The sequence below is a fragment of the Salvelinus fontinalis genome, chromosome 14 (genome assembly GCF_029448725.1).
Source record: "Salvelinus fontinalis isolate EN_2023a chromosome 14, ASM2944872v1, whole genome shotgun sequence".
Lineage (NCBI taxonomy): Eukaryota > Metazoa > Chordata > Actinopteri > Salmoniformes > Salmonidae > Salvelinus > Salvelinus fontinalis.
The window spans coordinates 30,612,078-30,636,828 of NC_074678.1; the positions used below are offsets into that span (position 1 = coordinate 30,612,078).

Sequence of the window (24,751 nt, forward strand, 5' to 3'; positions counted from 1 at the left end):
TACAGTTATTACCTACGTTCTGGTGTATTGATAATTGCTACTTTTTTAAATACACATCAATATTGGGGATGAGACCTTATCATTGAAAACCACATTAATAATGTCGTAAAACTGTAAATTGTGCTTTTGTTGGTAGAGTTCCAATCAAAGGAAGAGAGAGGCTGTGCTCCGAGGCTTGCCATACTTCCTGCGAGAAGACCCTACCAATTATTTGAAGACATGTGAGGTATACAACCGTACAACATAACATTATGCTTTCTCCCAGAGAGTGAAATTTCCTATGAATCATGATGCACTGTAACATTCAATGGAGTCAAGTTGAATGTCTGTCACCATCTGAAGTGATTATAACACACAGGCCAAATCAAATGTGAACCAACTACACTATAAAAGGACATCTCTTTTAGCAATGTTTTATTTGTTCTACTTCTACTCAACCTTTCTCCCTTGCTAGACATTCAGTTGAGAATTCTGATTTAGCATGCTTTTTGTCCAGAAGAAACTAAATCTTTATCTTGGACTGCAAAGCAAAAATCAGGACCATGCATTAAACACAATACTAGGTTTGGGTGATAATACCTAACTACCATGTAAACAACTATTGATAGCTGTTGTCGATGGTTGTGAAATGTAAGTATGCTCAAGTTTTACCATATTTGAACGTATCACACATCCCTGGTGTATGGCAGCACACAACACTGCACTGCCATTAGTGATACTGTATGTCAAATTCCCTATTGTTAGACAATTAACAGAATTAAAGTGGCACTGTGAGGAATTCCAAATTCTATACAAAAGCTGTAAAAACAATATTTCTTCTTATTTAGATATAAAAAGCAATTTTGATAGAACAATTAATCCCTATACCATGCAGTGCTGACTTGGGCATTTGAACAGGAATTGCAATCAGTTTTGCTTCAACATTGCTCGTCAGTGGGCTCGCGCCGGTCCATCTTCAATATAAACTTTGTATTTTAGGCTGTGCTTTTGTCTAACAAATTAATTGCTTATTGTAGGGAATCATTGTTCTATCGAAATAACTTTATATAGTTTTAAAATATCTAGAAATATAGTTTACAGCTTTTGTAAACTGGTCATTTAAAAATAAAGTAGTAGAGGTGTAATTCTACACAGTGCACCTTTAATATAATGAATGTTGAAGAAAGAGCTGGTTGCCAAAACAGCACTGAATGATAGATGAGGCTTTACATGGTTTTCCCCCTAATTTTCAGTGTTGGATGACCATGGCCCTTCGCGGCGCTATAGAGGACAATCAATTGTTTTTTACAAATGGAAAAAGAACAGACCATGTTTTACCTCAACTAAGAATGCATTCTATCTTGACCTGGGAGCAATCATGGTTGACTGACGTGCTTAAGGACCATGCTTGTTTACTGGCACAATGCTCTTGACCACTAGGCTCCCTGCCACCCCACTTGCCTGCATCAATAAGCAATAGTACATTTGCAGACAGTGTCACAGAAAAATTGTATTGGAGGATGTTTTGTAGGGCAGTGCCTCTAATCTTTGCCTATTTTTGTTGTGTTTTTCAGAAGACAACTGATTCTGAAGAAGTCACTGCGGAGTGAAAATCGATATCCTTGTCGTTGTGGATGGAGCTGCAGCAGATGACCCAATGCCAGCTGACAATGTGGACGTTGCCCTTGTGATAGAAGAGCAGGAGATCATACATGAGCTTCACAATGTCCAAAATGCCTTTGCCACTTTGATTGGGCTTCTTTATTGTCTGAACATGGATTACCCAAGGTACACTTTCGAGGTAGTTCAGAAAATATTCTTGAAGATTGGTGCAGAAAACTGTACAGCAAAAGAGCATGGGCTGAAGAACCGTCTTCTTTGTTAAGACAACTATTTGCTGTGTTTTTGTTTCACTCGCAGTAGTTGAGTTAATTCCTCAGACAATGATGCTGTTATTTGCCTAAATCTTACAAATCTCAGTTTTGGGAAGACTTAAGTTAACCTATTTTTACGTGTGACCTTCAGTCTACAAAACTACAACCGTCTTTAGTTAGAGACCATTGATTTGCTATCATCTCTTCCCATTAACTGCAGTGCATTCTGAAAATGTTTACAGCATGTTAGCATTTTTTTGCACACTCGACACCAACTTGTCTTAGAAACCATTCTGAAGGTTGTCTTCGATCAGTGTTTGAATTCTTATTTACCGTGCCATAAAACCATGTTTCAATGGTGCCATTTACAAATATGTATGGGTTTATTGGACAGAAGATTTTAAAAAAATGTTTGACAAAACATTTATGTTTAGAAAAAAAAAATCTTAGCTGATTGGTTAAAAGACCAATTAGTGACAGCAGAATTTGGCTGCCCGTTTAAATGCACCCAAAGACATGCATCTAAAAATATGCATTGTTAGATTTTTTTTTTAATGACAATCAAAAAGCATTCTAGGGAACAATACATTGTTGCAAATGTATTCGTTTGTTAATACATAATGTAATAAATGTTCTGAAATACATGATAGGACTATTTAGTTGTCATTACAAGCTAGATGGAATTAATTGATTTCAATGTAAGTTGTTGACTCGATCAATGTACTCTTGATAGTAAATCAATCATTGTAAATATAAAGTCATTGTAAAATGGAGATAAGCTTTACTAAATCTGAACTTTGTTAAACTGTACATCCTGGTTTATATTAAGTAAAAAAAAATATACGTCAATGTCATGTTGTTGAGTTAGAACAGTGGTTCTCAAGCTCGTCTGTTATGTCATGTTACTGCACCTGTACATAGCCCATCTATAATTTAGCCCAAACAACTACCTCTCCCCCTACTGTATTTATTTATTTTTTTATTTTGCTCCTTTGCACCCCATTATATCTATCTTTATTTTGCACATTCTTCCACTGCAAATCTACCATTCCAGTGTTTTACTTGCTATATTGTATTTACTTCGCCACCATGGCCTTTTTTTTGCCTTTACCTCCCTTATCTCACCTCATTTGCTCACATTGTATATACTTATTTTCTTCTACTGTATTATTGACTGTATGTTTGTTTTACTCCATGTGTAACTCTGTGTTGTTGTTTGTGTCGAACTGCTTTGCTTTATCTTGGCCAGGTCGCAATTGTAAATGAGAACTTGTTTACAACTTGCCTACCTGGTTAAATAAAGGTGAAATATGTATAAATAAAAATAGTATAGTTATTTATTTATGTGTGTCCTGCTTGACTTGCTCGAAGCCACAGTGTAGGACAACCAGCCAAACAGGTTGAGAACTCTGTTACACTAACTCAATATGAAGTAGGCTTGACTTAAGTGCATGTTGATCGAACAAGGATCGTAAATGGTTAACTCTTAAATGTGGCTTTAGATAATTCACACTTTAATGTTGTTCAACTTTTATTTACAGTTATCTGGTTACATGGCCTTGTTAGACAATTTTGTTATGTAGACTTTAAATGTAGTTATCGTAACTGTGTTACTAGTATTGATAACTTTATTCAAAGTTGACATAACAAAATAGGAAAAAGATTAAACTCAGAATAGTACGTTATAATGGCAAATGGTTAACTCTTTTATACATTCAAGTAACTGGCTTTAGTTCAGATAACTCTAGCTTTAAGTTTGTTTCAACTTGTTATTTCCAGTCATCTAGTTGCGTGGCCCTTTTCAAGCTCAGAGCACTTAACAAAATGGTCTAAGCAAGGATAACGTGACATGTTATGTAAACTTTAAATTTTGTTACGATAATTAATTGAAAGTTGACCTAACAAAATGTGAAATTAATTCAACTAAAAATGGTTGGTTAAACTAAAATGAAGAAGTGGACTTAACTGTCTATTATTTGTCAATAATAATATAGCTTTAGTTATTAGAACTCCACATTTATTGTTAACAAAAGGTTTAAATTGATTCAAATAATAATAAATTAACAATTCACATACATCAAATTAACCGCCTATTGTTAGTCAAAATAAAAGCAATAAAAGCTAGGATACTGTGAAATGTGAAGAGCTTGAAAAAGGCCATGCAACTAGATCACTGGAAATAATAAGTTGAAACAACAAATCATTTTTTACATTGAAGTAGGAGAGTGATGGAGTGATACATCAGATGACCTGGCCTCCACAATCACCCGACCTCAACCCATTGAGATAGCTTGGGATGAGTTGAACCGCAGAGGGAAGGAAAAGCAGCCAACAAGTGCTCAGCATCTGTGGGAACTCCTTCAAGACTGTTGGAAAAGCATCCCAGGTGAATGTGATTGAGAGAATGCCAAGTGTGAAAAGCTGTCAAGGCAAAGAGTGACTACTTTGAAGAATATAAAATCATTTTTTAAACGCTTTTTTGGTTACTACATGATTCCATATGTGTTATTTCATAGTTTTGATGTTTTCACTATTATTCTACAATGTAGAAAATAGTAAAAATAAAGAAAAACCAAACTTGACTGGTACTATATTTATAGAAAAAATATGGGGGTTTGGAAATGATGCAGGTAAATACATTGATGGAAGCTACAATCTGCAGTATTAAAGCTAATCTACCCCATAAAAAAAGTATATAAAATCAATAACAATAATAATATATATTTTCCAGGTGTATTTCCAAATACATTCCAATATTCAACTACGTTTCCAAATAAGAAATATCCAAATACTTACTTCCAAATGTCTTTGAAAGTAATTGAAATACCCTAAATAACATTTGAACCCAGGTCTGACTCATGCAAATACCAAGTTGCTCTTTATCACATGCAAACTGAAACAAAGGCACAGTGCCTTCAAAAAGTATTCACAACCCTTTACTTTTTCCACATTTTGTAGTGTTACAACCTGAATTTAAAATGGATTTCAATCAGATGTTATTGTCATTGGCCTACACACAATACCCCATAATGTCAAAGTGGAATTGTTTTTCAAAATGTTAGTCAATAAATGTTCAACCTCTGTCATGGCAAGCCTAAATAAGTTTAGGAGTAAACGTTTGCTTAACAAGTCACATAAGTGGCATGGACTCACTCTGTATGCAATAAGTGTTTAACATACTTTTTGAATGACTACCTCATCTCTGTACCCCACACATACAATTATCTGTAAGGTCTCTCAGTCGAGCAGTACATTTCAAAACACAGACTCAACCACAAAGACCATGGAGGTTTTACTAGATTGGTAAAAAACAAAAACAGACATTGAATATCCCTTTGAGGATGGTAAAGTTATTAATTACACTTTGGATGGTGTACCAATACACCCAGTACCTACAAAGTTACAGGCTTCCTTCCTAACTCAGTTGATTGAGAGGAAGGAAACCACTCAGGGACTTCACCATGAGGCCAATGGTGACTTTAAAACAGTTGAAGTTTAATGGCTGTGATAGGAGAAAACGGGGGATGGATCAGCAACATTGTAGTTACTCCACAATACTAACCTAACTGACAGAGTGAAAAGAAGGAAGCCTGTATGAGGTAAAATGGTATGTTTGTGTATCAGATCAATGCTGCTTTTATAATAACCAATAAGATAGGTTCATGGAAGTGACTAATTGATCGTGCATGGAGGAATCCTCACTATCAGTATAAGTAATTTGGCAGTACGCCCAGAACATTGCTGTATGGGAACCAAAAGTGGTATCTCAGTTTCAAGTTCTCAGTTTGGAGAGAAGAAGTCTTGTGAGGTATTGGTCAGTCACGTGCAGAAACCAAAGCTAATGATGAATAAAGAATAATGTAAATCATGCTTTTTTGACTTTTTTGTATAGCCGTATATAAGAAAAGTAACGAGACTGCCCTGGGGGAGCTCCCAACCGACGTGTACTATGGTATATTAAGTTTGTTGGAACCTCTCTAGCTTGCTGATAATAAAGAATGATTAATTTAATATTGACTTCCGGTGTCCCTGGTGTTGAATTTCCACCACAATTTGGTGTCACAAAGAAGATGATTGATTCTGCCTGCGGAGCTTTACAGTGAGGGTCTGCGAGGAAAACTGTTAGCAAATTTCATAAAGCGTGAGGGAAATTCCCATCTGACCAAAAGACAATGAGGACATGCCCAGACCAGACCCTTACTGTGAGCTGCCCAGGAGGAGACACATCATCCTCGAACAACTGAGAGACACAGCGACTGAATTTTAGTAAGTCAATTTAAATTAATTTGCATTTAAAAAATAATATATATATATATATATAGTCTTGACAAGAAGGCTAGAACTAGTCTTAGGAGAAGGCTAGAGCATGAGCAAAAAGGTACCATGGAAAAACCCGCTGACAACCATCTGTAGGCATTAATTTGAAGCGTCTACGTGGTCTGGAGTCACTACTAATAGCACCAGGTGTTATTGAGCATGTTGTGCTAATTTATATGTATAGCAAGTAGCGGCAAGAGAACCATTGAACATACATACAGTATGGTGCATAGGAAGTAACGACAAGAGAATCATTGAAGATGCACATGGAGTAATAAGGGAGATTACTGTCTGTGTTCGGGAATAGTACTAAGTGAATGTGGATGTGAGAGTTGTGGAAAGGACATGTTAAACTGATTGAAATTGGGATAATAAGCAGATAAAATTTGGATATCCAACTTGTAAAATCATTGCAGTAGAATGTTAACTGGTGACTGAGTTTATCAGGAAGTGTATAGGAGATGTTGTACCCACCCATCAAACAGTTACACCTATGCTTCATTGCACAATTTCATTTAAGGATTCTGGCAATGACATTTCAGCTGGAGCTTTTGTCGTGAGTGGTATGTTAATGACAGATCGGTATCTCAATGCATTTTTTGTCTAAATTACCATACATTTTGCAGTGTGTAGACCTCCACAATCAACCTGATACCCCAAATAAACAATTTTGTACAAGCCCGGCACTCATTTTGCCGTTTCTTCATTTTCTTCTTCAGATAGTATTTCAGTTCGTCCTCCCAATGGCACATGTTCAAAGTGGATGGCCCTTGAAGACTTACCACATTATATAGGGATTCTGTATGTGAAGATATTAAAGGAGAGAGTACTATTCCCGAATATGCTGTGTAAATAGAACACTCGTGTAAAGATTTAAACCCCTGTAAGAATAGAACACTAGAGTAAAAGAGGAATCAAGGCAATGCGCCTTCTTCACCACACTGTGTGTGGGTGGACCATTTCAGTTTGTCAGTGATGTGTACGCCGAGGAACTTGAAGCTTTCCACCATCTCCACTGCGGTCTCGTTGATGTGGATAGGGGGGTGCTCCCTCTGCTGTTTCATTAAGTCCACGATCATCTCCTTTTGTTTTGTTGACGTTGAGTGAGAGGTTATTTTCCTGGAACCACACTCCCAGAGCCCTCACCTCCTCCCTGTAGGCGGTCTCGTCATTGTTGGTAATCAAGCCTACTACTGTTATGTCATCTGCAAACTTGATGATTGAGTTGGAGGCGTGCTTGGCCACGCAGTCATGGGTGAACAGGGAGTACAGGAGGGGCCTGAGCACGCACCCTTGTGGCGCCCCAGTGTTGAGGATCAGCAAAGTAGAAATGTTGTTTCCTACCTTCACCAGCTGGGGACAGCCCGTCAGAAAGTCCAGGACCCAGTTGCACAGGGCAGGGTTCAGTCCCAGGGCCTCGAGCTTAATGATGAGCTTGGAGCGTACACTGGTGTTGAATACTGAGCTATAGTCAATGAACAGCATTCTTACATATGTATTTCTCTTGTCTAGATGGGATAGGGCAGTGTGGAGTGTGATGGCGATTGCATTGTCTGTGGATCTATTGGGGCGGTAAGCAAATGGAAGTGGGTCTAGGGTGACAGGTGAGGTAGAGGTAATGTGATCCTTGACTAGTCTCTCAAAGCACTTAATGATGACAGAAGTGAGTGCCACGGGGCAATAGTCATTTAGTTCAGTTACCTTTGCTTTCTTGGGCACATGAACAATGGTGGCCAACTTGAAGCATGTGGGGACAGCAGACTGGGATAGGGAGAGATTGAATATGTCTGTAAACACACCAGCCAGCTGGTCCAGCTGGTCTTGGAGGGAAAAACGACACTAATTGTATTGTGCCATATTCCCAGTCACCTTGCCATGGTTAACTGCGATGGTTCGTGCTTTCAGTTTTGCGTGAATGCTGCCATCTATCCATGGTTTCTGGTTAGGGTAGGTTTTAATAGTCACAGTGAGTACAGCATCTCCTATACACTTCCTGATAAACTCAGTCACCAAATCAGTGTATTCGTCAATGTTATTCTCGGAAGCTACCCGGAACATATCCCAGTCCGCGCGATCAAAACAATCTTGAAGCGTTGATTCCGATTGGGCAGACCAACGTTGAATAGTCCTTAGCATGGGTACTTCCTGTTTGAGCTTCTATATGAAGGGAGGAGCAAAATGGAGTCGTGGTCAGATCTGCCGAAAGGAGGGTGGGGGAGGTTCTTATATGCATCCCGGAAGTTGGAGTAACAGCGGTCAAGTGTTTTGGCAGCGCGAGTACTACAGTCAATATAGAACTTCGGCATCCTTTTTCTCAAATTTGATTTGTTAAATTCTCCAGCTACAATAAATGCAGCCTCAGGATATGTGGTTTCCAGTTTGCAAAAAGTCCAGCGGAGTTCTTTGAGGGCTGTCGAGGTATCAGCTTGAGCGGGGATATACACAGCCTTGGCTATAACCGATGAGAATTATTTTGGGAGATAATACGGTCGGCATTTGATTGTGAGGTATTCTAGATCCGGTGAACAAAATGACTTGAGTTCCTGTATGTTATCACAATTACACCATGAGTCATTAATCATGAAACACGCCCTTCTTCTCAAAGAGATATTTATTTCGGTCTGGGCGATGAACTGAGAATCCAGCCAGGACCGATTCCAACAGTATATCCCGAGAGAGCCATGTTTCCGTGAAGCAGAGTATGTTACAATCCCTGATGTCTCATTGGAAGGAAATCCTCGCCCTGAGCTCGTCAACTTTATTATCCAGAGTCTGAACATTAGCGAGTAATATACTCGGAAGCGGTGGGTGGTGTGTGCGCCTCCTAAATCGGACTAGAAGATCACTCCGAGTACCTCTCCATCGCCGGCGTTGTTTTGGGTCTGTCACGGATCCCTCCGGTACTGCTGCTCATTCCGTTCACCAGCTTCGGAGGTCTACGTCACCGGCCTTCTAGGTGTCACTGAACTGGATTCATTACCAACAACCCCGGACTGTCTTGTCTCAATACGAACACCTGGTTCTCATTCCCCCTGATTAGTATGTGTATATATGTGCCCTCCGTTCCCCTTTGTCCTTGTCGGTTATTGTTACCATGCCCGTTGGTCTTGTGAGCACCTGTGCTGTTGTATCGGCTCCCATGCTACGTGTTATTGTGCACTTGTTTTACGGGTCTCGTCCCGTGTATTAATTAGAGGTTTACACCTCGCATCTTGTTTGGGTGGAGAAAATAAAACCCATATTACATATTCCTGCACTTGTCTCCTATCATTATACAACTTGACAGGGTCGGCTTCTGGAATCAGTTCAGTTGCCCTGGGGGGTGCGAACAAAGGATCTGCTTCGGGAAAGTCGTATTCCTGTTTTATTTACTGTTTTACTGTTTTATTATTATTTAAAAAATTCTGGGCTAACAATGTAAGAAATAATACCTACAAAAAAAATACTGCCAAGTTTCCTAAGGACTAGAAGCGAGGCAGCCCCCTGTCAGCGGCAATTTCACTTATGGATATGCTTGTAATCGTTAAGGACTGGGGAGTTTTCAGGATAAAACATTTACAGAATGGAGCTAAGCACAGGCAGAATCCTAGAGGAAAACCAGGTTCAGTCTGCATTCCACCAGACAATGGGAATTCACCTTTCAATAAGACAATAACCTAAAACATAAGGCCAAATCTACACTGGAATTGCTTACCAAGATGACAGTGAATGTTCCCGAGTGGCCAATTTACAGTTTTGACGTAAATCTACGGAAAGGCTTGAACATGGTTGTTTATCAATGATCAACAACCAATTTGACAGAGCTTGAAGAATTTTGAAAAGAATCATAGGCAAATGTTACACAATTCAGGTGCGACTGGACTGACTCACATCGCTACCAAAGGTGATTCTAACATGTTTTGACTAAGGAGGTTGAATACTTGTCTAATCAAGATAGTGTTTAATGTTTCATGAATGTTTTACAAATGTAAGATTTTTTTCTCCACTTTGACATTAAAGAGTATTTTGTATAAATCTTTGACAAAAAATGTAATCCATTTTAATCCCACTTTGTAACACAACAAAATGTGGAAGAGTAAAGGGTTGTGAATACTTTCTGAAGGCACTGTATTTTCTCTCCCTCACACCCTCGTCTCTCTCTCATTCTCTTGTCCCTATTTGACCTTAATCCTCCCTCAGGACTTATAAATGGCATAGCCCCATTCTCCACCAGACCTCCCAGACTATCACCTTCGGTGGTGCTATGCCTACAGATTCCCTCTCCATAGAGTAAGAGTGAGTGAGAGGAATATCGAGTGGCGCCATCCAATTCTGTGTTCCATTTGGAGACCAGGCTCTGAGGAGGTTGCTGCAGAATGCCAAATGAAGTGTGTGTCTCTGTCTGTGACAGTGACAAACTGCCCTCAGCCCCTTGAGTGGCTTTGCCCTCTCTTTGTGTCCCATGTCCTGTCCCCTCCACAGCAGGCAAGTGTGCCAGTGTGCCCACCTGTGCCAGCCCTGCCAGCTGATAAATCGGGCATCTTGCATAAATAACAACCCCTGATAAGTCAGTTTGAGTATGAGCAGTCAATCAAGTTGTCAGTGAATCTGGCATCATCTGCTTCAGCCTACTGCATGTTAAATAACGTTATTTGAATATTTGAAATATTAATGCTAATGTGTCTGGAAGCCAGAGAGACCTGGTGCACCTCTTCATTCTGTCCCTGCCTGGTATCTATATGCAGAAGCAGTAGTATGGTGCCTCTGGTGCAAGAGAGAGGTGCATTCTGGGATGGCTTAAAAAGGGGCTATGGAGTGAGTCAGACATCAATGGATCTGGCCATTGAAATAGTGCACAGTAGTGAGATAAGCGTTCGCTACCCATCTAATGAATAATGAATGTGTGCTGTACCGATGAGGCAAACAGTCACACAAGATGAGGAACACTAGGTTACTTGACACTTTCAACTTGACAAATTCAACTTTACAATAGTTTCTGCTATGTCACCAGCCACTGTGTAGACCCTTTGGCACAATTTAAGAACACTTCCACAGCAAATAATCACCCATCAATGTGAAACCTGACTGAATTATATAGAATTTGTACTCTGCAAAATCTATACTTTATAGTGCCCCTGTGGCGCAAAGTATCTACTGTCATGAACAAAGGAACTGAATATAAGTCACCGCATTTATATTCTGAGTCTATGGCCTCTCTCATGATCTCTCCTGTGTAATATATTCAGTCAGACCAACCATAGCGGGCGGCCTTGACCACTCTTCTTTACTGCTTTTTTCTCCTCCTCTGCTCTCATTCTCTCTCCAATCATGTGCATTGAATAGATATGAGGTGAATTTAAGCCTGTAGCGAAGTAATCTGGTTTGACCCTACTTGGCCAATTAACATGTAATAAGAACACTTAATATCATTCAAAGACATATACACATGTGCACCCCCCACCGCCTCCATCCCCCTCGCCCCAGCTGCATAGATAAAGGGAGGAGGGAGATGTAAAAGGGTGTGAGAACAAAATGGATTAGAGACTCGATGGAAAGAAATTATTGGATACTGCGAGAAAATGGTGCAAAGGGACATTATAGGAAAAGGATTGAATAAGAAAAAAATATGGGAAAGAACGTAGGAGGACAAGAAAAAATAGATTCTAATATGATGTGGCGAGGCAGAGGGCACTAGCCTTTTTAATCTGACAAGCAGAGCCAATTTCCATGATTAATTATGCTGCTGAGCGCTGAGCTGATCTATGAAATTCTTATTAAATACCTGACAGTTGCAAGCTTGGTGGAGGCCACGTGTCAACACAGGGCCAACACACGTATTCACTGTAGCATTCGCCATTAGCTTTCTCTCTGTGTGTCTTTCCCTGTCTTGTTCTCCTTCTTTCTCTCTGCTCCGCCCCTACTTCTCTCTCTCCCTCTATCTCTGTCCCTCTTCTCCTCCCTCTCTTTCTACACTATTATCCCCCTTTACTTCATCATCTCATTCCTCATCCAATTTTTTATTCACAGTGATTTTCTCAAGAGTGCCACTATGGTCCAATGATTGGCAGGTGTGGATACTGGTGGCAGGTGGCAGTTTCTTTTTGCACTATGATGTGGGGGTTTCAACAGTAAGCCGGCAGTTATCACTACACCATCGGAAAGCCCTGAGGTTGGGGGGTGTTGGATCTTGTATGGAGAGCAACTGGAGACCTAAACGGTCAGCCGGACTTCAACTCACCACATCTCTCCAGCAAGCAGTATCTCTCCTATCCTATTCTCTGGCCAGCCACAAGGTGCTGATGAGCTGTCCTCACATATTTATTAACACTTCTGGGGCTGGATTCACAAGGATTTTTTTGTAATGATAAATGAGACTTTCATGAAGCACTCCAAGGCCTTTCCAATGTGTTGGACTACTGACAGTCGCATATCCCCAGCAGTAGGCAGTGACAAAAATCTAGAATGTCTCAACTTTCTGACAAATAACTAAACATCAGAGAGATATTTCATGTAGGTAATGCTAACGTACTGATGCATGATTGAGCGTATGAGCAGATGGACTGGAAGAAGTATCCTCAGAACCAATCCCAGACATAAAGGGTACAAGGCTGCTAATAATACACTGCAGAGCAGGGCCAAGTCTTGCTTTTAGAGCAGCACCATGTCACAGTAACCCAGATAAACACCTTTAGAATCTGTCACTTAGAAATGTTCAGACAAGCTTATGAAAACATTCCAGAGTGGCTACACCTTTTTTTACAATTACGAATCTGATCCTTTTGTCACATACATCCACCTATTGTCACATACATCCACTCTTATAGACATAGTGACACTTTCATAAACATGTCTTCACTATTAGATGACACATACCTATGTTTCCGTCAGTACAGTAATCAGCTCTTGCTGTACCACTCTTTAACTGATCTAAATGCTCACCTCAGAGGCAGAACAAAGTCAACGACTCCCTAGTCAAGGACTCCACTATGTCATCTGTGAAACAGGCTCTACTCCATATTAGGAAGAAAGGTTTAATATCTACACTGCTCAAAAAAATAAAGGGAACACTTAAACAACACAATGTAACTCCAAGTCAATCACACTTCTGTGAAATCAAACTGTCCACTTAGGAAGCAACACTGATTGACAATAAATTGCACATGCTGTTGTGCAAATGGAATAGACAAAAGGTGGAAATTATAGGCAATTAGCAAGACACCCCCAATAAAGGAGTGATTCTGCAGGTGGTGACCACAGACCACTTCTCAGTTCCTATGCTTCCTGGCTGATGTTTTGGTCACTTTTGAATGCTGGCGGTGCTATCACTCTAGTGGTAACATGAGACGGAGTCTACAACCCACACAAGTGGCTCAGGTAGTGCAGCTCATCCAGGATGGCACATCAATGCGAGCTGTGGCAAGAAGGTTTGCTGTGTCTGTCAGCGTAGTGTCCAGAGCATGGAGGCGCTACCAGGAGACAGGCCAGTACATCAGGAGACGTGGAGGAGGCTGTAGGAGGGCAACAACCCAGCAGCAGGACCGCTACCTCCGCCTTTGTGCAAGGAGTAGCACTGCCAGAGCCCTGCAAAATGACCTCCAGCAGGCCACAAATGTGCATGTGTCTGCTCAAACGGTCAGAAACAGACTCCATGAGGGTGGTATGAGGGCCCGATGTCCACAGGTGGGGGTTGTGCTTACAGGTGGGGGTTGTGCTTACAGCACAGTTTGATTTCACAGAAGTGTGATTGACTTGGAGTTACATTGTGTTGTTTAAGTGTTCCCTTTATTTTTTTGAGCAGTGTATATTATTGATCAGCTCATATGGCTGCCGATCAATCTTATCTGGTCTCTATACAGGCAGACTGACCATCAGTGAGAGAAGATACGGTAGGAGTCCAAAAGAGTGTGTGTGTGTCCTGAATGAGGTCACTACTGTAAGTAACATCAAGAATGGAACACATCAGACGTCCTCCTTCTATGAGAAAAATATTAAATCTGAATATAGTGCGGGGGGAGGAAAACATTCCATGCAGGTAGCTCACTGTAGATACTGCAGTAGAAAATCCAAAGAGCTAAATCTACAAGAAAAAGTTTATGGAAAACCTAACTTAATACAAATACAAATACATCATACAAATACCAAGGTGGCTGAGTAGTTCAGACGTCTTTTTCCATATTGTCGTGTCGTGTCCTGTATATATATATATTTACACCTTTTCTTCACATATCTTTAATTTATTTTATTATCCAAGAACTCAACTACAAAAGCTTTCCTGCAAAAGCTTTCCTGCAACCCGCTTCACCAATTACAATAAGTATTACTTACCTCAATCTGAAAATCCATCGTGGAAGATAGCCAGGGGCTAATTCAGAAGCTAGCCTGAAAGCTAACCAGAAGCTACTCCGATAGCTAGCCAGAAGCTAATCTGTAGCTGCCCCGAAATTAGCCGGTTTGCTGGCTAGCGTTGGTGTTTCAGCTGCCCACGTTTTGCGGTCATCAGCTATTCCTTTAGCTCGATAATCTACCGGCACTTTTGTGCAACGCGACTCGGACCGGAGCATTCCGGGACTTTTTTTCTCTCAGTTTCCCCGGATTCCAACCGCAGGCTCTGGACACTTGCACCTTGATTTCGCAGCTAGCTAGCTGCATACCGTGTGACTATTGGCTTACGTCGACCCCGGAGCAAACTCAAATCATGCTGGAGCTAGCCAGCTGAGGAGTTCCATCACCATCCGGACCCGTTTCTTTTGTTGCTGCTGCAGATACGGAACCCCACCGGGCCTTCACGACTGACTGCCGACGTTATCTGCCCGAGGGATTTATCCAACCGGCACCTCCGTCCCGACGTTACCTGAACGCTCATCTGAGGCCCGCTAATCGTTAGCTGTCTTATCGGCTGCTATCTGAACAAAACCCCACTACACGGAACCTACCGACGGAAACGCACAAGGTATCTACAAACAGACCTCCATCCTATGCTGCTACCGATAGCCATATACCCGGCCAGCTGTCTGGATCGCCACGACCCCAACCAACCTCTACTCACTGGACCCTTATTGATCACTCGATTAAGCATGCCTCTCCTTAATGTAAATATGCCTTGTCCATTGCTGTTCTGGTTAGTGTTTATCCTGTTGAGGATGGGGGCGCTGTTGAGACTATTTATGCTAATCGGGTAATTTTTGAAACGGCTTCCCACAAAATCCTTGATCGTACAATATGCATATTATTATTATTATTGGATAGAAAACAGTCTATAGTTTCTATAGGAGTTGACATTTTGTCTCTAAGTGGAACAGAGCCCATTCTACAGCAATTTCCCTGACATGGAGTCAGATTTCAGAAATGTTGGCCACTGTTCTGGAGTCAGTTAAAAGTGCACTGTTATTGCTATGACTATACGGACACTGCTTACGTCTTCCCCTGGATGCCTTTACGTGATGACGATTTCAATGGGGTCGATTGCGCGTTCAGAGGCACTATAAATTAAAAAACCCTGTAGCTAGCAAGTCTTTTCTTGGTGCGTAACGCGCGTGGAGGACACCGACCCGCTCCTGTTCCAAGCGTTAGTTTAGCCTGTTATATTTCTCCGGTCATCTTTTTACTCGTTATAGGAGTTAAAAACATCATAAGGTAGTTAATTTAAAGCGTTTTATAGCTATTTATATCCGTTTAGTGCGATTTTGGGACATTTATTTTTGAAACGCTGTGAATAGCTGGGCACGCTTTTCAGTTCATCCCGAACGCAGTTGGCATTTCCACATGGCAAGAGGACAGCTTTCCACCAAAATACGATTACTCCCAAGAAAGGATCCTTTGCCCAAGATACTGATGGAAGAACAGCTCAAAGTAGGACATTTTTATTATGATAAATCGTGTTTCTGTCGAAAAATTTTAGTGGCTTAGGACGCCATGTTTTTTGACGTAGCTTCGCTTGGCGCAAACTGTATTGAAAAGTAAGGATAAATTAAAAAATGTAATTCCGCAATTGTATTAAGAATTAAATTGTCTATCAATCCCTGTCCACCCTATATTTTTTAGTCACGTTTATGAGTATTTATGTATAAGAGTAGATCACTGTCTAAGTGGCGCAAGGACATTTTCTGACCAGCTGAGCTACATTTCACATTGTCTAACCATGATTTTGGTGGCTAAATATAAACATTTTCGATCAAACTCTATATGGATTGTGTAATATGATGTTACAGGAGTGTCATCTGAAGAATTCTGAGAAGGTTAGTGAAAAAATTAATATATTTTTGGCGATGTTGACGTTATCGCCCACTTTGGCTAGAATCAATGCTGGGCTGCTATGTGCTATGTGCTATGCTAATATAACGATTTATTGTGTTTTCGCTGTAAGACACTTAGAAAATCTGAAATATTGTCTGTATTCACAGGATCTGTGTCTTTCGATTCGTGTATGCTGTGTATTTTTACGAAATGTTTGATGATTAGTAAGTAGGTAAACACGTTGCTCATAGTAATTATTCTAGTCCATTTGTGACGGTGGGTGCAATTGTAACCTATGCCATCTACCTGAAATATGCACTTTTTTCTAACAAAACCTATCCCATACCATAAATATGTTATCAGACTGTCATCTGATGAGTTTTTTTGTTGGTTAGGGGCTATAAATATCTTAGTTTAGCCGAATTGGTGATAGCTACTGGTGTTGGTGGACAAATAAAAGATGGTGGATTATGCTAATGTGTTTTTAGGTAATAGATGTACATCTTTACATATTGTGTCTTCCCTGTAAAACATTTTAAAAATCGGACATGTTGACTGGATTCACAAGATCTGTGTCTTTCATTAGCTGTATTGGACTTTAATGTGTGAAAGTTAAATATTTAAAAAAAATATTTTTTTTGAATTTCGCGGCACTGGTTTTTCAGTGGGGGGGGGGGGGGGGTGTGCCGCTAGCGGCACGCTCATCCTAGACAGGTTATTGGCTTATTTCACTGTAGAGATTCTAGCCCTGCTCTCTATACCATATCCAACCTCTCAGTTCCACCACCCACATATGCGATGACATCACCTGGTTTCAATGATGTTTCTAGAGACAAGATCTCTCTCATCATCACTCAATACCTAGGTTTACCTCCACTGTATTCACATCCTACCATACCTTTGTCTGTACATTATTCCTTTAAACTATTTTATCGCCCCCAGAAACTTCCTTTTACTCTCTGCTCTAGTAGCTCTAGGCGACCAATTCTCATAGCTTTTAGCCGTACCCTTATCGTACTTCTCCTCTGTTCCTCTGGTGATGTAGAGGTGAATCCAGGCCCTGCAGTACCTGGCTCCACTCCTATTCCCCAGGCGCTCTCTTTTGATGACTTCTGTAACCGTAATAGCCTTGGCTTCATGCATGTTAACATTAGAAGCCTCCTCCCTAAGTTTGTTTTGTTCACTGCTTTAGCACACTCTACCAACCCGGATGTTTTAGCCGTGTCTGAATCCTGGCTTAGAAAGACCACCAAAAATTCAGACATTTTTATCCCCAATTACAATATTTTCAGACAAGATAGAACGGCCAAAGGGGGCGGTGTTGCAATCTACTGCAAAGACTGCCTGCAGAGTTCTGTTATACTATCCAGGTCTGTTCCCAAACAATTTGAACTTCTACTTTTAAAAATCCACCTCTCTAAAAACAAGTCTCTCACCGTTGCCGCCTGCTATAGACCACCCTCTGCCCCCAGCTGTGCTCTGGACACTATATGTGAACTGATTGCCCCCCATCTATCTTCAGAGCTCGTGCTGCTAGGCGACCTAAATTTGAACATGCTCAACACCCCAGCCACCCTACAATCTAAGCTTGATGCCCTCAATCTCACACAAATTATCAATGAACCTACCAGGTACCACCCCAATTCCGTAAACACGGGTACCCTCATAGATATCATCCTAACAAACTTGCCCTCCAAATACACCTCTGCTGTTTTCAATCAAGATCTCAGCGATCACTGCCTCATTGCCTGCATCCGTAATGGGTCAGCGGTCAAACGACCTCCACTCATCACTGTCAAACGCTCCCTGAAACACTTCAGCGAGCAGGCCTTCCTAATCGACCTGGCCGGGGTATCCTGGAAGGATATTGATCTCATCCCGTCAGTAGAGGATGCCTGGTCATTTTTAAAAAATGCCTTCCTCACCATCTTGAATAAGCATGCCCCATTCAAGAAATTTAGAACCAGGAACAGATATAGCCCTTGGTTCTCTCCTGACCTGACTGCCCTTAACCAACAGAAAAACATCCTATGGCGTTCTGCATTAGCATCGAACAGCCCCCGTGATATGCAACTTTTCAGGGAAGCCAGAAACCAATATACACAGGCAGTTAGAACAGCCAAGGCTAGCTTTTTCAAGCAGAAATGTGCTTCCTGCAACACAAATTCAAAAAAGGTCTGGGACACCGTAAAGTCCATGGAGAATAAGAACACCTCCTCCCAGCTTCCAACCGCTCTGAAGATAGGAAACACTGTCACCACCGACAAATCCACTATAATTGAGAATTTTCAATAAGCATTTTTCTACGGCTGGCCATGCTTTCCACCTGGCTACCCCTACCCCGGACAACAGCACTGCCCTCCCCTCTGCTACTCGCCCAAGCCTTCCCCATTTCTCTTTCTCCCAAATACAGTCAGCTGATGTTCTTAATGAGCTGCAAAATCTGGACCCTTACAAATCAGCCGGGCTAGATAATCTGGACCCTTTCTTTCTAAAACTATCTGCTGAAATTGTTGCCACCCCTTTTACTAGCCTCTTCAACCTCTCTTTCGTGTCGTCTGAGATCCCCAAAGATTGGAAAGCAGCTGCGGTTATCCCCCTCTTCAAAGGGGGGGACACCCTTGACCCTAACTGCTACAGACCTATATCTATCCTACCCTGCCTTTCTAAGGTCTTCGAAAGCCAAGTCAACAAACAGATTACCGACCATTTCGAATCACACCACACCTTCTCCGCTATGCAATCTGGTTTCAGAGCTGGTCATGGGTGCACCTCAGCCACGCTCAAGGTCATAAACGATATCGTAACCGCCATCGATAGGAAACAATACTGTGCAGCCGTATTCATTGACCTGGCCAAGGCTTTTGACTCTGTCAATCACCACATCCTCATTGGCAGACTCGACAGCCTTGGTTTCTCTAATGATTGCCTCGCCTGGTTCACCAACTACTTCTCTGATAGAGTTCAGTGTGTCAAATCGGAGGGTCTGTTGTCCGGGCCTCTGGCAGTCTCTATGGGGGTGCCACAGGGTTCAATTCTTGGACCGACTCTCTTCTCTGTTTACATCAATGATGTCGCTCTTGCTGCTGGTGATTCTCTGATCCACCTCTACGCAGACAACACTATTCTGTATACTTCTGGCCCTTCTTTTGACACTGTGTTAACAACCCTCCAGGCGAGCTTCAATGCCATACAACTCTCCTTCCGTGGCCTCCAACTGCTCTTAAATACAAGTAAAACCAAATGCATGCTCTTCAACCGATCGCTACCTGCTCCTGCCCGCCTGTCCAACATCACTACTTTGGACGGCTCTGACTTAGAATATGTGGACAACTACAAATACCTAGGTGTCTGGTTAGACTGTAAACTCTCCTTCCAGACCCACATCAAACATCTCCAATCCAAAGTCAAATCTAGAATTGGCTTCCTATTCCGCAACAAAGCATCCTTTACTCATGCTGCCAAACATACCCTTGTAAAACTGACCATCCTACCAATCCTCAACTTCGGTGATGTCATTTACAAAATAGCCTCCAAAACCCTACTCAATAAATTGGATGCAGTCTATCACAGTGCCATCCGTTTTGTCACCAAAGCCCCATATACTACCCACCACTGCGACCTGTACGCTCTCGTTGGCTGGCCCTCGCTTCATACTCGTCGCCAAACCCACTGGTTCCAGGTCATCTACAAGACCCTGCTAGGTAAAGTCCCCCCTTATCTCAGCTCGCTGGTCACCATAGCAGCACCTACCTGTAGCACGCGCTCCAGCAGGTATATCTCTCTAGTCACCCCCAAAACCAATTCTTCCTTTGGACGCCTCTCCTTCCAGTTCTCTGCTGCCAATGACTGGAACGAACTACAAAAATCTCTGAAACTGGAAACACCTATCTCCCTCACTAGCTTTAAGCACCAGCTGTCAGAGCAGCTCATAGATTACTGCACCTGTACATAACCCATCTACAATTTAGCCCAAACAACTACCTCTTTACCTACTGTATTTATTTATTAATTTATTTTGCTCCTTTGCACCCCATTATTTCTGTCTCTACTTTGCACTTTCTTCCAATGCAAACCAACCATTCCAGTGTTTTTTTTAGTTTTTATTTTACTTGCTGTGTTGTACTCACTTCGCCTCCATGGCCTTTTTATATTTTTATTTATTTATACATATATCTGTTTGCCTTCACCTCCCTTATCTCACCTCACTTGCTCACATTGTATATAGACTTATTTTTTTTCACTGTATTATTGACTATATGTTTGTTTTTACTCCATGTGTAACTATGTGTTGTTGTATGTGTCGAACTGCTTTGCTTTATCTTGGCCAGGTCGCAATTGTAAATGAGAACGTGTTCTCAATTTGCCTACCTGGTTAAATAAAGGTTAAATAAAAAAATAAAAATTAATAACTTTGTTAGCATGATGATCAAATTACTCTATAGAATAACCAATATTTAAAACCATTTTTCCAAAATAATATACAATCAGAGCTAGAGAGAACCCTGTGGTTGTTGGTTAGCCCCCCCCCCCCCCCCCCCCCCCCCCCCCCCCCCCCCCATGCTTCTGACTGGTGCTAGACAAAACGTTCCCCTTTCTGTTCCTTGATGGGAAATAATGATTCAAATTATGAACTTTTCAAATTACATGCCTGCTGCTGGTCAAATCAGTCTTCCCTCGGTACAGTCTTTGATTGTCTGGCCACCCACATAGCTATCCCCTGACAACAGTGATTGCCAGACGAAACAAAATATTTTCTGCTCCTTACTTTGTTTATCATCACCACTGTTTCCACAGTGAGACACAATGCCTTCACATTTCCAGTAGGACAGTAAGACATAGTAACACAAAGCGTGATAGGGGTTATTATGAGTGAGGAGAACTGATCTCACCTCTACAGACATTGCCGTTATCCGGCTCAAAGCCAGCCTTGCAGGTGCAGCTCCCGATGGGAACCATCCACTCCCCATCTCCATTGCAGTACAGCTTGATGGGCACGTCCACCTCCTCTGAGTTAGCGATGCACGTGCCTCTGGCGATGACCAGTGAGGTGCTCTCGGCGCCCGTCATCGTCTCTGGGAAGATGGCGAAATTCTGCACCACGCTGGGGCATTTCTTATGGAAGACACGTACTGACAGCAGGGACATGCAGGCCCCGTAGTCCTGGAAGGCCAAGTAGAACCCATTACGGGAGAGAGGACCAAAGCTCCGCACCTCCGTGTTGACCTTCATCAATCGTCCGCCGAAGTCCACTTGGGAGAAACTCTCGTCGGCCGCGATGGTGTCCACCTTCAGGTAGGGAGCTTCCATCCAGAAGGAGGTTCCCTTGGTGGTGGCGATGACCGAGTCTGTCTCGTAGTAGTAGAGGTTGAAAGTCTCCTTACAGGAGCCGGGGACACTAGGGATGGAGCTGCAGTCACGTACGGTGAAACGCATCTCCACATAGACACGCTGAGCCCCTCGTCTGTCGATGAAGGTGGTGAGGAGCCAGTTGTTCTGGCTGGGCTCGAACACGTTACACACCTGGTAGGTCCTGATGGTGTTGAGGTTCTCATCATAGCCACTCACCTCCTCCCACTGTGGAGAACAGACACACAACAAGTTAGAGCAAGGCTTCAATCAATCAGCACGTCCGTCCAAGTCATGGAGAGAGAGATTAGTGCGAGTGCGAGAGACCGAGAGTATGGCCCTGCATATGTTTTCCCTCCATTTCCCAGTGTATTAATATACCTCTCTGAACGCTGGTATTGGCTGTTAGCGGCCCACAATCCACTCAGACACAGCCAGTCTACCACAGATAAGTGGCCCAACTGAAATCAATCTTGCGCAGGCATGACTGAGCAAGGCCTCACCACATTAGGACATTTGGTGCATTACAGACGCAGGATTATACAAGGTATTGAATTAAAGCCTTAGAGAAACGATGGCCCATCGCATCAGAACGAGCTGCCTAGCTAATGGAGTCAGCATTTAAAGCAGTACACACACGTTAGGGGGCTGTGAGACAGCCATAAAGCACTGATAGGCCTTAAACACAGTCAATGCTTTCCCTACACCATTAATTCACACATTACCATTTACGTGACGGACCAGGATCACTGCTACTGTGCATTAACACCACTGGTAAATTCTTCGTAATCATAACAGAAATGTTTGTGTGTTTTGTGTGTGCATGTGTGTGTATGTTTACGTGTGCTTGTTTGATGTATATGTGCAATATTATGATGTACTGTACTAATGGTATGACGTTGAAACGGCCAGTTCTCCACAGGAGAATTACCATGGACCAAGAGAGGGCACACTGGATGTGGATTGGCCATAGCAGCCCACAGTCTGGCAGATGATGGAATGCATGAATACAGAAACACTAGTGGAGAGTACCCTACACACCATCATCCCTGAGAGCTATTGTTTTATCCAACTATCCAGGCCTTCTTTAGGGAGGTGAGATAGATACACCGTCATGTGTGTGTGTATGAGCAATAGACGAGGGTTGTGTGAAACAGGAGGTAACGTGGTGAGTTGTGGCTACTGGGGAGCACTGAAGCGGTGCATTGTGGGAGATCCTGTTGAAACAGAGGCCAGGAAGAGGACTAGATCACAGAGAGCTGAGATGATTAATGAGTTTACGGAGAGCCCTGACACAAATTAAACCGTATCTTTTTTTCTCAGTGTCTCTCCTTCGCTCTGCCCCTCTTCCCTGGGATGACCATTCATCAGAATTAGAGCGACCTGTCCCTTTCAACACCAAGCAGACATTAATACAGCCAGGTTCCAGCCATAGAGAGCGAGAGAGGGGTAGGGGTGCTCAGCGCAGCTAGAGCCAAGCTAAGGGGACCCTCCATGTCTCCACCATCCACAGATGACCTATTTTCACAGCATTCCAGACTAATGTCTGACTATGTGTCTGACAGCAACATTCATTTCAAGTGCTGTGCCACAACAACTGTGCCAAGCACCCACTGTCCTGACAATGTTCCACACACAGGTGTTCGGAGACGCTAGATAGCTAATTAGAACAGGTGTTTGCATCTCTTCCTTAAGCTGTGTCATTGAAATATAGCCATGTGGGAATTGTGTTATGAAGGTGTGTAATATTAAGACTGTTTTGATTGAGTGATGTTTTTTTGTTTCTTAATGCGTCTTCATGGGTCATACCCTGTGTGGAGATCCTGATGGTTTGTCGGGACGGATGGTGTGTTACGTAACGGGTTAGGAGAACTAACATACCAGATTAGGAGAATTAACGTAGCAGGATAGGAGAATTAACGTAGCAGGTTAGGATAATTAACTGTGAAAGGCGGTACCTATTCACTGACAAAATCCTAGGAATGAGACACAGAGACGTGACAAAAAGAAGGAAACTGTATTGGGAGTTCTTCCTCCAACTCTCCCCGGGACCGTATAAAAAAAATAACCGTTGGTACCAAACGCCAATCCAACAGCTTGAGCCCAACCTATAACAGGGAGTCCTACTTTCCTGGAATTCACCATAGTCTCCGGCTCATAACCACTATCGCTAGTCAAATCAAACATTTTTTATTGCAACGTCCCTTATGAAAAAAGATTGCAGTCAGAGTGCAGTATAACTGTGGTATACTGCAGTATACTGTAACTGCAGTTAGAGTGCAATATAATTGCAGTTATGGTGCAGTATTACTGCATTTTTACAGCAGTTTCAAAACTGCAATATTTTTTAGGATGTAGCTAAGGACGTCTAAGGACAGACGATTTTTTCGCGCTACATGCTTCAGCACTCCGTAGCCCCATTCTGTGAGCTTGTGTGGCCTACCACTTCACGACTGAGCCATTGTTGCTCCTAGACATTTCCACTTCACAATTACAGCAATTACAGTTGACCGGGGTAACTCTAGCAGGACAGAAATTTGACAAACTGACTTGTTGGAAAGGTGGCATCCTACTGTATGACTGTGCCACATTGATAGTCAGTGAGCTCTTCAGTAAGGCCATTCTAATGACAATTTTTGTCTATGGAGATTGCATGGCTGTTGGCTTGATATTATACACCTGTCAGCAACGGGTGTGGCTGAACTAGCCGAATCCACAAATCTTAAGGGGTGTCCACATATTTCTGTATATATAGTGTATCTACCCCCATCACTCCAGTATCCCTGCACATTGTAAATATGTTATTGGAACTGACCCTGTATATAGTAGCCTTCTTACTTCCTGTGTTCTTCATATTTCTTCATATTTCTATGTTTTTTTTCCAGTGTTACATTGTTATTAATTATTGTATTGTTGGGATTTGAGTTTGCAAGAAAGACATTTCACAGTACTTGTGCATGTGACATTAAAACTTGAAACAACTTAAAATGGTTTATGCTAGGTTAGGGCAGGTCCTTTTA

General features: G+C 42.1%; 1 protein-coding gene across 1 annotated transcript in view; it reads right to left on the bottom strand.

The window, feature by feature from the left end:
• The window catches only part of LOC129810604 (ephrin type-B receptor 1-like), a 235,345-nt gene that overhangs the window by 127,104 nt on the left and 83,490 nt on the right, over positions 1 to 24,751 (bottom strand). Inside the window, exon 4 of the mRNA XM_055861287.1 lies at positions 21,275 to 21,959. Within this exon, the coding sequence (XP_055717262.1) occupies positions 21,275 to 21,959 (685 nt within the window). The remainder of the gene's footprint in view (positions 1 to 21,274; positions 21,960 to 24,751) is intronic.